The sequence below is a fragment of the Vanessa atalanta genome, chromosome 2, assembly GCF_905147765.1.
Source record: "Vanessa atalanta chromosome 2, ilVanAtal1.2, whole genome shotgun sequence".
NCBI lineage: Eukaryota > Metazoa > Arthropoda > Insecta > Lepidoptera > Nymphalidae > Vanessa > Vanessa atalanta.
Genome location: NC_061872.1, coordinates 6506680 through 6522076, shown reverse-complemented (window position 1 = coordinate 6522076; position 15397 = coordinate 6506680). Strand labels below are relative to the sequence as shown.

The 15397-nt window shown below is 32.0% G+C and overlaps 1 protein-coding gene across 1 annotated transcript in view; it reads right to left on the bottom strand.

Moving 5' to 3' along the window:
* The window catches only part of LOC125070931 (cyclic nucleotide-gated cation channel alpha-3), a 60503-nt gene that overhangs the window by 19714 nt on the left and 25392 nt on the right, over nt 1-15397 (bottom strand). The window contains exons 2-5 of the mRNA XM_047680957.1: nt 14506-14635; nt 11433-11576; nt 8383-8570; nt 6925-7422 (exon numbers count right to left, since the gene is read on the bottom strand). Coding sequence (XP_047536913.1) covers nt 6925-7422; nt 8383-8570; nt 11433-11576; nt 14506-14633 — 958 coding nt within the window. The 5' untranslated portion in view covers nt 14634-14635. The remainder of the gene's footprint in view (nt 1-6924; nt 7423-8382; nt 8571-11432; nt 11577-14505; nt 14636-15397) is intronic.

Sequence of the window (15397 nt, the reverse complement as noted above, 5' to 3'; positions counted from 1 at the left end):
AAAAGATTTATGTAAAGATCACATATTATATCCCATCGAATGGTTTTAATATAAATGATCCTTTAAAAAAATGTTCATAAAAAAATAAATTACGTGTATAAAAATACTTATAATGAAATGTTATATCTACCCCCTTTTTTGTCTATTACCCAGCGTTATAAATAATGTTAATTATATTAAAATTCAAGACTATCTGTTTGCATTGACAGTATATCACGTGTCATCTTAAATGTGGGATTTGGAAAGTACATGGGTCTGATATAACGAGTGAATATATTGTTATGGCCCGCGTAACCTCAACAACAATAAGTAGATGTACGCAAATGCGAAATTCAAATGACAGCCATTAAACGAAATGAGGCTAGACATTCAAACACCTCCGCCATTTCCCGGTGTCATTATCGTGCTCACTAGTTTCTGTGCAAATATTTGAACAAAATTTATTATTATGCTACTTCGGGATAACGTGCAATATCAAGTATACAAAAATCGAAACTATTTTCAAAACGAATTCGAAAATAGTTTATCTCTACTCTTTATCTCTTTCTCACGCATTTCTTTCTTTGATTATCTGTATTGTTGTCTTTATTTTTCGTATCGTACTTTAAATTAATTTTATTTATTATTTTAAGAGCCGAGAAGGCCCATTGGTTGGAACGCGTGCATCTTAACCGATGATTACGGGTTCGGGTGAGTTTTCATGAGCTTAATATGTGTTTATAATTCATCTCGTGCTCGGCGATGAAGGAAAACTTCGCGAGGAAACCTGCATGTGTCTAATTTCAACGAAATTCTGGCACATGTGTAAAAAAATATTTTATAATTCGAGTATTTCATAAAAATCTAAAATAAACAAAAAAGCGTAACCCACATAGATAGAGAAAAGTAAAAAAAAATATTATAAGGCTTTGTGCAAGTCCAACTGGATAGGTATCCCTCAACTCATCAGATAATCTACCGCCAAACAGCTGTACTCAGTTTGTTTGTTCCGTTGTTATATTGTTGTGTTCCGGTTTGAAGGGCAAGTGAGCCAGTGTAGCTACAGGCACAAGAGACAACATCTTAGTTCCCAAGGTAAAATACATATATCATAAAAGAATAATAATAAAGAAACTTAATGAATTGAATATTGTATTATTCTATAAAACATAATGTTGAAAATTGTTCATCCCTCTAATACAATGAAGTGTAAATTTTCAAAAGTATCATAAATTTGTAAAGTTAACTTAACATAAAACTTTTTGAATAATCTTATCGTTCCTCATTAAATCAGTTTACTTCTACATTTTTTCATTATATTTTTTATCTTGTAAAAGTATTTCAAATTATTTAAGCTTAAGCTTGTTCTCATCTTTATCTATTTTTGACGCCTTTAATATTTTTGATATTACCTTACCTTACGATAAATGAATTATAAAAAAAATTTAAGCCATTTTTTACATATACAATGGGCTAGTCCGTCTGTCGTCTAGTGTATAATATATTTATATATATTTACATTGACTTACTCACCTTTCAAACCGAAACATAGCAATACAGAGTATTCATTTTGACGGTAAAATGTGGTACACAACGAACACGAACAAAATCCTACCTCTAGTAGTAAATTATTATTTGAATATTAGTTTTTTTATACAACCATAATATAATTGATCCTAGAAGTTTTTTTTTTTTAAAGTAATACAAGCAAAACAGCAACGAAGAGCGTTGTAAAGATTTTATTTAAATATCTGTAGTGTTTTACGGCGTATTAATTAACAAAAATTCCTGTTCTGTGTAGTCATATACAGGCAATTAGCGGTTACATTTGATCGTTTGTGGCAAACCACTGACTATATAATTTTGTTATTAACTATTGTGCACTATGTGTTGTTCGTACATAGAGGCACGGAATGCAGTACAAAATGTAACTAGTATTTCATACTACATACAATCATCAGCAATAACGAAATAAAAATAATACAGCAGACATTTATTATTATGAGATATTTATTGGAACTATCTCTTATATATTAATAGCTTAAGCCGATTTTTATCCCAGTGATTATGGGACGATAGCTAAATAAATAAATAAATATTGGAAAACATCACATTAATTACTCTGATACCAATGTAAGTAGCTAAAGCACTTGTGTCACGGAAAATCAGAAGTAACGACGGTACCACATATTCCCAGACCCAAGACAACATAGAAAACTAATGAAATTTTCGTACATCGACTCGACTGCGATTCGAACCCGGGACCTCCTAGTGGCGTACCCATGAAAACCCGGTGTACACACTACTCGACCACGGAGGTCGTCAAATGCACATAAAAAATCGGTTATGGTAACGATTTAACAAAACAATTTATTTTAGAGATCGAAAAGTTACTGGCCGGTAAGAGAGCGGCTGTATATTATGTACGTCTATCGACTTGCAGTTATCAATGAAATGAAATCGAAACAAAACCTGTCACAGGTTTCGAAAATCCTAATAAATATTTTGAATAAACGCGAAGTTTCGCGGAGGACCCACTAGTAAAGGTTTATTTTTGAAATGATTATTTCTCTCTTTATCCTGTTATAGGAATTCATTCGCTAAAACTTTTTTTTATGACATAAGTAGGCGGACGGCCAAATAGACCACCTGGTGGTTGAATACGTGATGAGTGGGTGGTACCTAAACAGACGTTATTATTTGGATATAACTATTGAGCCGTTGAAACCAACTTCGCTAGGCTGTATTGCTTTGGAATTTATTTATTTACTTTAATAGTATCTGCCTGTCAACATTCTCCTCCTGGTTTTGAGGTCCACTTTCATTAAAGACGTTTAAGACTTAGTCCACCACGCCTCTTAATTGTGGACTAAGACACTTACCGTACACGAAATGAATTATTATAAAAACTACTTTAAGTCAACACATGAAACTCACTAGTGTTCGCACGAATTTAAAAACCCGCCGATAAAAAAACACGTGTTCGATATCCATACCATGTAGCTTAAAGCACTTTATAAATTGTTACGTTATATTCGTATCATTGTAGATGACGTTACCACTAAACTAGATATAGCACTCACTAGCCGCTGCATTATATATTTAAAGCGTATTCGTGATGACAGTTTTGTCAACGTACGAAATTCCAGCTTTTTGTATTCACTGTTGAAGCATTCTTATTTTTATATACCTTACCAACCATGTGTAGTATTCTACGAACATAATTATTAAAAATGCATTTTATAGGGAAACCATTTTTTAGCTCAGCAAGGAAATAACGCCCCGGGGATTACTCCGGTTCATTAAAAAATATCTGCGCTAAGAAAAAAATTGTATCGTCTTTCCTTCGAGAGTATTACTGTTTGTACAGTATTAGCCTTGTGTCAACCTCCGGCTGAGCTGGTCCTACTCGATAATGTTTATTGTTAAACTATATAATGATAGAACTGAGATCGGTTAGATACAAGAATACGTTAATCTCAATGGAGGAATAGGGATTCAAACTCGGACAATTTGTTTATCTTACATTAAAATAAAATATACCAACCTCTACAGGTATATATATATATATATAATGTTAAATCGATTACTTGGCAAAAGTCTTGATTGAATTTACGAATAGCAATTTCGAACGTAAATAAATCGTTTTCAGTAAATTCCATTTAAAGCCAGTATCCCTATTCTCATATAAGGGAGGAGAGCATTTCGCAAATACACAAAATACCCGTTTGTATAAACCCACGCAATACATATAAGCACTTAATTTGCCATACAAGCTGCATTTAGGATAAAGCATCTAGGGATTTACGTAAGGCACGTGCTGGAACGATTACCCTGCGGCAATTTTAAGCCATCAAAATACGGAAATTTCGTCCGCATCCTATAAATTGTTAAAAATATATATGAATCATATACATGTATTTTTATGTCGCTGGAGAAATTTCACATTTAAACATAAAAGTATAAGAATTGAAAATAGTTCAAATTCTTTAGGAATAGAAAAATTATTTTCTTCATTAATTATATTTTTTTCACGACATACGTTTTTCAGATAATTTGTGATATGTTTTATTAAATAATTGAATTATTAATCTAAGCATTACATTTACAATACATAATTAATTTATTAAATTAGTGTTCCTATACCGATAAAAAGTTCAAAAATGATGACTTCGATGCTTGTCAATTCAAGATAATGAAAAAAACACAATGTAACTAAATTATTTTGAAAGACATAGTATTACGACAAGATCTATCTGAGCTGTACTTCCGCACAAGACTATCACGATGCCCGAGGGGTATAAATTGAAGTCACGCTGCGCCATGTTATTTTAAATTCAAATATATTGTACTGAGTTATTTTTAATTCAAAATTTTCATTTCATTGACTTAAACAGATAAGAATAACTAATAAACATAAGGAATCATTGAACTGGCTTTGTGTCAGTCGACACGAATATCCACAGTGGCGAATGGCGGTAAACAGATATTCAGCTGGCACTTCAAGTCGATAGCGCTCGACTCGAGGGAGCTTTTGCTATATTTTGCTTCCTTTGTTTTTTTTTTACAGGACCAAGCGCTTCTAGGATCTCGTTTAAGATTCGTAGAAACGTAGAATCATAAATGAATCTACTATGTGACTGAGATACGTAATATATTTTTTCTTTTATACAATCGAGCGACAGAAACTTTTTGTAATTCCCCGCATCTTGCACGACAGTTTTTGCTGAATATATTGTGACGTCATAATAAAACGGTGTCACGTAAAGTAATCTTTCCAGCCATCAGCTTTAACGACGTCAGCCTCAGTGTTCGCTTAGAAGGGCTGTTACGGAATTGACAATACGCGCTTAACATGATTTACCATGGTTGGGGTTGCGAATATTAAAGAACTTAATTAATTATATTTCTATAAGACTATTCAGAGTTCAAAGTATTCTATTATAAGTCAGAGTGAACTCATATTCAATATTCATTATTTATTAAATCTATGAAATTAGTAATTTTTCTTAGTATCAGTTCAAAATAGGAACAAAAACATTTTTTTATTTTTATTTAATGATGCCTACACTGCAATCATAAATATTTAATGCTTTACCGAACATTCTAAGCTTAAAAGTTCCCGTAATGAAGTTTGAAACATTGTAAAAGCTATCAGTTATGTACTTCACTTATGCCTACAATCTACATATATACTTTACCTATTTTGATAAAATTTACATACTCATCACGTAAGCCTTCCTGTTTTGAATTTAGACTGAATTATTCGTCACGGAATTTAAACTAAAATAATAATATCAACACTAAATTATCATTTAAATGAATTATCACGCAAATATAGTACATGTTATTATATTTAAAAATAGCTGCATTTTAGAGACCAGAGGTTATGTGTGAGTAAAATTAAGCAAAGGACGGCTAAAGTCCGGCCAAACATGTCTGTACTTAAATATTATTTTTGATGTGAAACATAATTGTAACTTAGGGGTAAAACGAACTCGTATGCTACGACGCGACGCTTAAAAATATTTTATTTTATTAATAAAACTGTATTTTTATTTCTTTAAATATATATTTTTTTATCATATACTTTTTTAATAGCCATTGTTTTAGGCATATCCGATATATCGTTTTTTATTATTAGTTCCAATTCTCGTTATAGAAATAAATTATAGTAGAGTAGTAAAAGTAAACCTTCAGGATTTTAACCAAAGTTCGCGGATTCAAATCCAGAGCATAACTATCATCAGGATATAATTCAAATTTCAAAAACAAGATGCCAAGAATGACGTTCTGCCACATACAATGATCTTATTTTTCTAGAAGAGTTATTGGCACACTTTCGCAATTTAAAGTAATTTTAATTCATTTATATTTTCGTTATATCCATCGTTTTCACGAACTTTATAGAAATCATACTAACCGAATCATATCTGAATAAAGCATATGTATATTACGAAGACTTATTTTACTTTAGTATCCGAACTCTACTTTAGTAAAAACGAGTTAAACATCATGTGTTTTGGATGTGCGCCAACCATTCTGCAGCCTTCAAATAAACTGAATTAGAATTAGTTAAAATTTTGCCAAGTTTTTAATAGTTCTTGGAGAATAACTATTGATTATTATATTCTTAACACTTTCGGGTTAAATGAAAATTAAATTTGAGAACTTCCCCATTTTGCAATGCCTTAATTTACTTTGTAATATGTTTATATATAATATACACTACACTACACTTATTTGTTTAGTAGGCGTATCAATCTTCCACGTGCCAGTATTTAGGCATTTCATCTGAAGCTTATGTAATTGTAGGAAATATTCAATATTATATAATATATTCGTGTATGTAATTTCACTAGCTCACACAACATTCAAATCGAAACATATGAATAGAAAAAATATATTTATGAGTGGTGGTAATTACCACTATTATATTTGGTAGTAATAGTGGTACCAACTGACACGATCGCGCTCCAGCCTAATAAGTCAAAATATTTAAAATAATAAGACGTCATAATATTTTTCTTTTTATAATGATCTGTTAAGAGAATTTCGTACTAAATAGATTGTTTAATAATGCAAAACTATAAACAACCATTAAAGTCACGAAAATGTAATAATTGCCAGAGCATCCGCTTACAAATAGTTTTCACAAAGAGCCCTGTCCCTCTTCCTAAATATTTTAGAACGGGCTATTCTAGTTAAGCTGGCGGAAGCCAGAAACTACGTTAGTGATGCGCTTTGAAGGTATATTAATGGCTTCATACACTAGAACCAAGTATTACGCGACCAATCAATTTTTAAGTACATTTAAAGTTTTGTTAGCCGTTTGAATAGATTTTATATAAAATATACAATTTAATACAAATAATTGTGTTTATGCACATGATGTCAATTTCTAAATTAAGAATAAAAGGTAGATAGATGTTGGGCAATACTCACCGATGGTCGTGAGCGCCAACGTGCACCAGTAATAGCTCTGTAGATACTGTTTCACAACATCCGCAGTCTCCGTGTCATGATACACCCAATTTTTACTACCGAACCCATTGTTTTTATATATAATATGGTACAAGCACCCGTTCCAATGGAATATCACTAACAAATAATGAATTAAACTTGTAGATCTAAACAAATTAGGATAGTTCGTGTGCCGCTCTGTACGGTCCATGAATGCCCAGAAACGATAAATCTTCACGAGCCTGAAGGAGCGTAGAATAGAGTTGAAGCCAATGGACAGGTAAAGGAAGTCCAGTGGTAGCAAGCAGAGGCAATCGATGTAAAATGTGGTCGAGTTCATGTAATGTGCCCTCAGCTTTGCCGCATCCGTCTGCAATACGCCATCTTCTAAGTATCCCGTCCGAAAGTGAAACAGAATGTCCGCTAAGTATAGAAAATCCGAGAAGTAATCCAAGCAAAACCAAACTATGAGAGTTTCCCCTGCAACAAAGACATAAGGTTAAATTCTTTTTAAATAATTTTATATTCGTAAAATGTATGTTTGAGATTCCTTACTGCAAACAAATTAAATAATTCAATAACTTGTTCGTTGAATATTTGCATAATTAATATTTAATGTAAATTTCAAGTATGTTCAACAAAATTCTCCTTTGTTAGCTCACTGCACCCACACTTGCAAATTTTATTAAAACAATGGAAAACTCTAGCGATGCAACATTGGAATGTACCTTTCAAAGTATCACATTGTTTTTGGTGCGAGACATTTAACTCGGAAAAGCTATTTAGGTAAGTAATTTAATTCTCCGCGAAACAAGTTGTGGAAAACTATGCGTTGTACGCTAAGTCGCTGCAACCTAGATCGTTCAACTAATCTACCTCGCCATCTTAAATAGAGACGTCTTTTGCATAAGAACGAGAATCAAAATTGGATTTTTATCCATTTAACCGTTTTCATTTAAATCCATCTGTCCGCTGAAATGAACGAGACGTTATAGAGAACTTACTCTTTATAGTAATATATGATTTCTATCAACTCTATAGATGTGCAATGATCATTTAAAAACATAAGAAATATCAAAAATATTTAACAATTTTTTTGTAATTATTTCAAAATTCAATTAGATCGATATTATGTGATAGAGCGCTACTGAAACATATTTGTTTACAAAAATAAATAATTATTACAAGTAAAAAATTTTAAAATGTGTAATGAGAAAAAAAACATGTGTAGTATACTCTGTTAAAATACTATGGTCATTATTTCAATTTGAAAATCTAGGGAAATTATACCTTAATACTCAGCAATTAGTGTTTAAATTTTTTTTGCCGATGCTCCAGTGACACGGAGCGAACATGTAGGCATTTTTCTATAAGATAAATATCCCTCAAAAGAGGAAACAACAGGCTTTAAATTAACTTAGTATCAATTTTATTACTTACCATTAATTTCTTGAAAAGCGAACCTATAAACGATGACCCAAAGGTTGTAAAGGAAGGCTAGTGAGACGACCATGGACCAGTAATAGCACAAACGGCCAGCGGGGTCGAACACGAAAGACCAATGCGGGCCCGACCGTAGTCGTCCGCTGGTATACGTCGACCGCCGTCTTAATCCTCCTCTGCTACCACTACACAGATAAAATAAACGTTAACAAGTAATAATAATACCAACATCGATATACCGACTATGTTTTTAACCAACCTCTGTTGCTAAATTTAATATTGTAAAGGAATGTTTTTGGGCAAAAGTTTCTTATAGAATAAGTGAGTTCTTAGATAGGTAGGTACACTTTGGTAATGAAACGATCGCCTCCAGCTATTTCGTTTTTATATTGCAATATTGTAGGCAATTATAAAGTTTGGAAAAAAATTAAGAGGCTCACTTTCTTTTGTCAGATCTTATCTGGGTAGGTTACTTTTTACAACCCGTCGTGGTTTATATTCTCGCCCCCAATACATAAGTTGAATAAAAGAATGCTATATTGAATAAATAAATTTGTGCTGAATCTGGTGGAAGAAAGTCAATTTTGATTCTAATTTTATTTTAAACCAAATAAAATAATACACTGACAACGATTATTATGAATTAGATTTTCCGAATAAATAATTGCAATTGTAAAAATACTACAAATAATTTTAATTGTACTTGGCGAAAAATTATAATATATATTTTTTATTACCTTTTAAAACACTGACTGCACTAGCACTATAATATAATATAAAGAGCTTATTGCACTAATAAAATTTTAGTACAGTTGCATAAAACCTATTCACAATACTCGTAACTAGAATATTCACAACGGCTAAAGCAAAGGATAATGCAACCAAATCTATTCCATTGGATTTTATTACAATATCGATATAAACTCATTTAATACTGAACATTAACATAAATCAAAGATATCAAAATCAAATCATTGTGGTAATACGATGTTTAGATATCGAACATGCTATTACTGATATCAAGTAGACAATACATGAACTATTACAACACTATTAAGACTGAATCGAACGTTGAATTATACAATTAATATCACTGAAAGTCTACGCTTAGCTTACACTAACGTTAGTCTTAGCTGTTTGTTTAGAGTTGGCAGATTGTGTTCAATATTAGGGAGTGCGTAATCCCAGATCGGAATAATTGAATATCACGCTTACCACCTGAGAATAGGCCGCAAGGATGTTGGGAGTGTTTCCAATTAATCTAGGACGGAGACCGGATGGCCTTCCCACTGTATTGCGGTACTAGTAATGGCAGATTCATTATCTTTGACTGACACAATTTCAATAGCATTAGCATTCGGCTCAGTGCAAACTTTATAAAAGGACTAACTTTTGTTCGCAACTTAGTTCCCGTGAACGGAAGTTAAATTGATCGTTTACTGACATTTAACGTGCACAATTTTCAAAAGATTAACTCGTTCCTCGATATCATAGCACAGAAAAAACGTTCTGATTATTTTTTATAATTAAATAATGTTTTGATTAAAATACAATAAATAATTATAAAGGTATTTATTAAGCACATATTTATTTATTGTACTTTTATAATAAAGTATTTAATCGACTCTGTTAAGTATTTAAATATAAACACGTCATTTCGCATTTGATATGCAGAATTCAATTAATTGCATTTCAATTTAAACCGTTTTGTTTAATTTTGAAATATTACGTAACCGTTTTCGTTTACTGTGCAAATTAATTTTGGTACAATTGCATAACACAGTTTAATTCACTAAAGCTAGCTAAACTATTGTATTTCAAAAGTGCTCGCTTGATTAAATGTATTCGAAGGAAATATAGATGCTCTGCTCTGTCATTGCTATGTAACTTCCGTGGTGCCGTGTTTGAATGATCAACTATTTACACCGAACATCAATGCGACGCCACAGTTGCTCTACGTTGATACTCATTTGTTTATCATATTAAATATTTAAACTAAACCCTCGACGGTGTAATCGTATCTTTGGTGTTGATATTTGAAAATCGAACCAACTAACGATTTTTAAAATTAATACTAAATATATTAATGTAAATAATAAAAATAGCATTTAACTTTGCTAAACATCAAAACTATTTATTTATTTTAAATTTGAAAAATATTTACGAGCACAAGGGTCAATAGGCATAACATAGATCTTAGATCTTATAGTTGGTGGCGGATTGGATTATACGGATTGGTTAATTATTTTTATAGAGACGGTAGCACTAGAACCTAGGAGGCTAGGTCCTGATACACACATGAAGCTTAAACGACGATTGCGGCTTGAAACCAAACAAGAGAAACTGTTTTCATTTGCTTATAAATGATAAACATCGTGAGAATGTGTCTGCAATGAATTTCTGTCACTTTGCAAGGTGTTGGAAAAAGTTCCAAACCTTCATCTCATAGAGAAAAAGATATCTTATCGTAGCAGTGATGTATTTGCAGGCTGTTATTTTTTAACAGTGGCAGTATCTATGATACAAAATACCAATAAGTATTCTTTTTTAAAAAAAAATACAATTAGTTCCCTTTTCAGAGATAATTATTGCATTTATAGGAAACAGAAACGAAGAAAAACACATGGGAATACGAACAGTTCCACCGTTCAGCCTATATATTACACCGCTCTACTACGAATGTCCCTAACATTCAGCAAGCGCCTGAAATTACTAATGCCAAACGTTAAATCCAACATGTTACATCTCCTATACCCGTAATTACATGTACCCTCATTTACCACAGGCTTAGTCGACGGAAATTAGCGATAATCGACCAATAGATAGGATATTCAGAAATCTCAGTGCTTTGCTTTGAACATTACAAAATTAAAACATTTATTTATCTGCCAAAGTCGATCAAGTACAAACAAATTTTTAAGTTCTTCAACATTTTTTTTAAATATTTTTTTCAACATTTGCTGCTATCGAGATATTTTAACTAAGTCAACAGTGCAGTGTTGTACGTATTATTTAAAATATATTAAGAAAGTTTTGTAAATAATTACCTATCGGTTCCGTTACAATGCGGTGTAGCGAGGTGGTTGTGCGAGTGGTGCGGTGCGGGCGTGGCAGGCGTATGCGGCGTGTGTGGCGTGCTGCGCCACCCGCTCAGAAGTGGCGCTTCTCCGCTAGCACCCAGCAATTTTAATCTAAGTATATTTTTATATGGAATAACAACAATATGTTTCTAATACTAAATTTAACTTTAAATCATAATTATAGTTTTTGAATCTGTGTAAAGCGGTTTTATACATACAACAGCATCTTTAGATATATGTCATTAGAACCTAGAAACTACCAAAGTTTGAGTCACTGGGTATAGGTATTATAGTAACTGGCAAAGATTTTTAAGTATACTCTACTACTAAACTATTGAATTTTACTAAATTCATGTCTTAGTAAAGTGTAAATCTCAGTTCACAAGGCAGAAGTGAAACTTATATGGCAATCTACACAAATAATCTGAAACTTAAATATTTGCGCCCAAAGAAGTCTCTCTTCTGAAATATTAAAAGTGCTATAAACTGTTATATTTTATTCTTAAAACTAAAAATGCATAATTCACTCGAAAGTTAAATCGTCTTAGCAGCGCACGAGCTGCTACCATTACAAATTGGTTTCCCAAATGCATCGTGGGACCGTAGTCTACAAAACCTTATTCGATGTAAGCTGTCGTACCGTGAAATGAGATATAAAACGCTCAAAATTGTGATCGGTTCTATTGCGGCAATGTAGCTCCGCTTGCTCATACCTATACCAATATTATCGGCTTAATATACCAGAAGCGAAATGTTACATTTCACAGAATATAAAGGGGGATTGAAAACTCCCTGTGAACATTTTAACACAGCTTTTTATCACAAACTAAATAAAAGTTTAGTATTCAATATTTTTATCATGGAACGAGTTTTATTCTAATTTAAGAGTTAAGCGGTTTATCGATAAAAGTGGAAGCCCATCGAGTCAACACTTATGATTAAGGCATACTTCAGAAGAGGGCTCTTGCGTTCCTCGGCAAACAAGAGACAGGCCCTCGAACCTCTCCGCTGCTGACTTAATGGGAGTACAGTTTAGACACGTAACTTAAGAAAATTGATACCTTCTGAAAAGATCACTTAGATTTTGTGCGTCTTTTAGAAGCAACACATTACAATGAACGGAATAATGGACTGATGGACTGAGTATTTTGTAACTTGATATTCTATACACAGGATATTAATAGAATATGTATTCGGCGCGTGTAATCTTCGTAAAATAGACGTGTTAAGGCCCATCTAAAACCTTTTTTTAATCCGTCCCATTAATACAGATTATAGTTCATTCAAATAAACAAACTCTTCAACTTTATAATTTAGAAATCTATATTTATTATTTTAATATAAAATAATATATTATTATTACTACTACGTCATTTATTTAATTTAGGGACGTATTTCTATAGTGAAAGAAGTCTTGACTGAATCCAGTTTATGATATATAAAGGAATACCGTTTTTTTCATCTCGTTGAACGTCTCGGGTTAACTCTTTGCCTTTTCATAAAAAAAAATTAATTACAATTTACTTTATAGATTTCAATAAAAGAGGTCTATATATTTTATTTATTCCACAGATAAAATATTGCTTAAACTATCATTGTAATGTGTCGTTTTATTAGCACTAAGTATTTGGAATGTTTTATTAAGTTAGAAAAAGCATTGTTTTAATCATTATGCATTTCATATAGTAGCTTTGACCACATGAATAGGAAATGAAATAATTTTATTTATCAAGACGTTGGCCATAATAAGAATATTCACACATTTATGTTTAAAAGTTTTTCTAAATTAAAGAGCATGAATTTAAATCTCGGATCTTTTATTAAACTCTTAAGGACTTTCATCTTTACTTATTTGCTTCTCCACAGACATTAAACTTTTGACGTTTTGGGTATAAATTTTACATCTATTGATATTTTTATGTCCGTTAAAGTCTTATTATTAATGAAGTTAATTGTATAAATATATATTTCCACTTATTACCTATTGGAAAGGGAGAGGGCGTAATACCTCCAATCTATACCGCTCCAAGAAACTCCCTTCGAATCCTCTTAGTTAATTACTATGTTACAGGCCGTGATATTGCTTCCATCTACTCTCCTAATCAAATAGATTTAGTTACACGAAGCTAGAGTTACACTTAATTTTGGATAGTATATGAATAATTGAAACGGAATCGTTTTTAATTCAATAAAATTAGCAATTAACATTTTTCTTAAAACGCTTTTGCGTATTATGCCTTTATTATTCGAATTAATTGCAATAAGGTTTTATATATTATTTAATAAAAATATTCAAAACTCGACTCTCAAATTACAGAAGGTTGATGTTTGATAGGGTTGATCAATGAATTATGGATTGGTTGAACTTCACTGTTATAAAACACATAATAAACAAAAGTGTGTTTTAAGCCAATGAAAGTGGATACGTTATGGATCCATCGCAAAGAATAAAAAAAAAAATACAATAAAAAATGCGTATTTAGTTTCAGTTTAATTGTCGCTATTAGCATTAATTTTAGAACGTAACGTGCTCTTAGATTATACAACGTTATCTAAATACACGTTTGAATTAAAAATTAACGGACCGATTAAGTTGGCTTTTGAGTGGCGTCCTATTAATTATCTTTCGAAGTTTAGAACGATATAAATATATTATATCAATACATTTACATAGTAGACGTGCCAGCTACGTATTCAGCATATAAGAAGGGGATATATATCTGCGACTACAGTAAACAGTATTTACTAAAAAAATTTCGTTTTGGAGGTGTTGGACGTGTAAAAGTTGACTACTTATAATGACTTAACTACAAATATTCAGTTTACTTTTACTTCCTAAATTTCAATAGAAACGATAGATTATTCAAGATCTTGACCAATGACAATGCGTCAAGTTATTCTCAAAATAGTTTTTTTGTCTTTTATCCATTTGTGGTTGAAATGGGTTACATGTAATATGAAATTATCAATTGAAATAAGAAATAAGGATTATATTTTAATGTGTTTTTGTCTATATAGTTTTGAAGTGTTATAAGAATACCTAGCCTTGTGTGATCGTCTCGAGCGCGATGAGAGGTCAAGCTCGCTGGCGGCGGAACACGCGGTGCCGGCCTGCAGCGAGCCGCGCGAGCCACCCAGCCGCCGCGAACCCAACCGACACGTCATCATTTCTGAAACAAACGAAATATTTTAAAGTAAAGTTATTTACTTAGTGGTAGACCTTTCTGCGAGCCCTTCTGGGTAGGTACCACCAACTCATCTCTCATCATATATTCGACATTCTACCGCAATAATTTTATCATCGTTGTATTCATGTTTGAAGGATGAGACAGCCAGTATACCTACAGGTACGCGAGACATTTGGTAGAGCATTGACGTTCTAAGGAATCGTTAATATGCCAGTATACATCACACGGCCCGTCCATCTACATATTTTATAAGAAAAAAAGTAACAAGGAAATATTTAATATAAAAGCTGGAATTGTGTATAAAGTATAAATTCAACATCATAAATATGTTTTTTTTTGACGAAAATCCATTATAATGTACCTACGGCTGTTTTAACAGAGCATTGTACTTTTGTTTTGTAGTAACAAACATTATACTACGTCCATTTTCGTATAAAGTGTTTGTTTAATCATAACACATTTTTCAATTGAGTGAATAAATATTAAATACAGTATTGTGGTATACTGAATGCTATGAACAATGTATTGAATGTCAAAGACAATTCCATGAGAATTATTGTTATATCTGTACTACGATTATCAATGCAAAAGTAACTTTGCCTGACCGTTTGTTACGCTTTCAAGACTAAACCACAGGGTGTAAACAAGTTCTTGAAGCATTTTCATCAGAATCTGCATTCGGAGCGGGCGAAACCCTATTTAATCTACAGTTTTATAAGCATGAATATTTTTTTACAAAGCTAC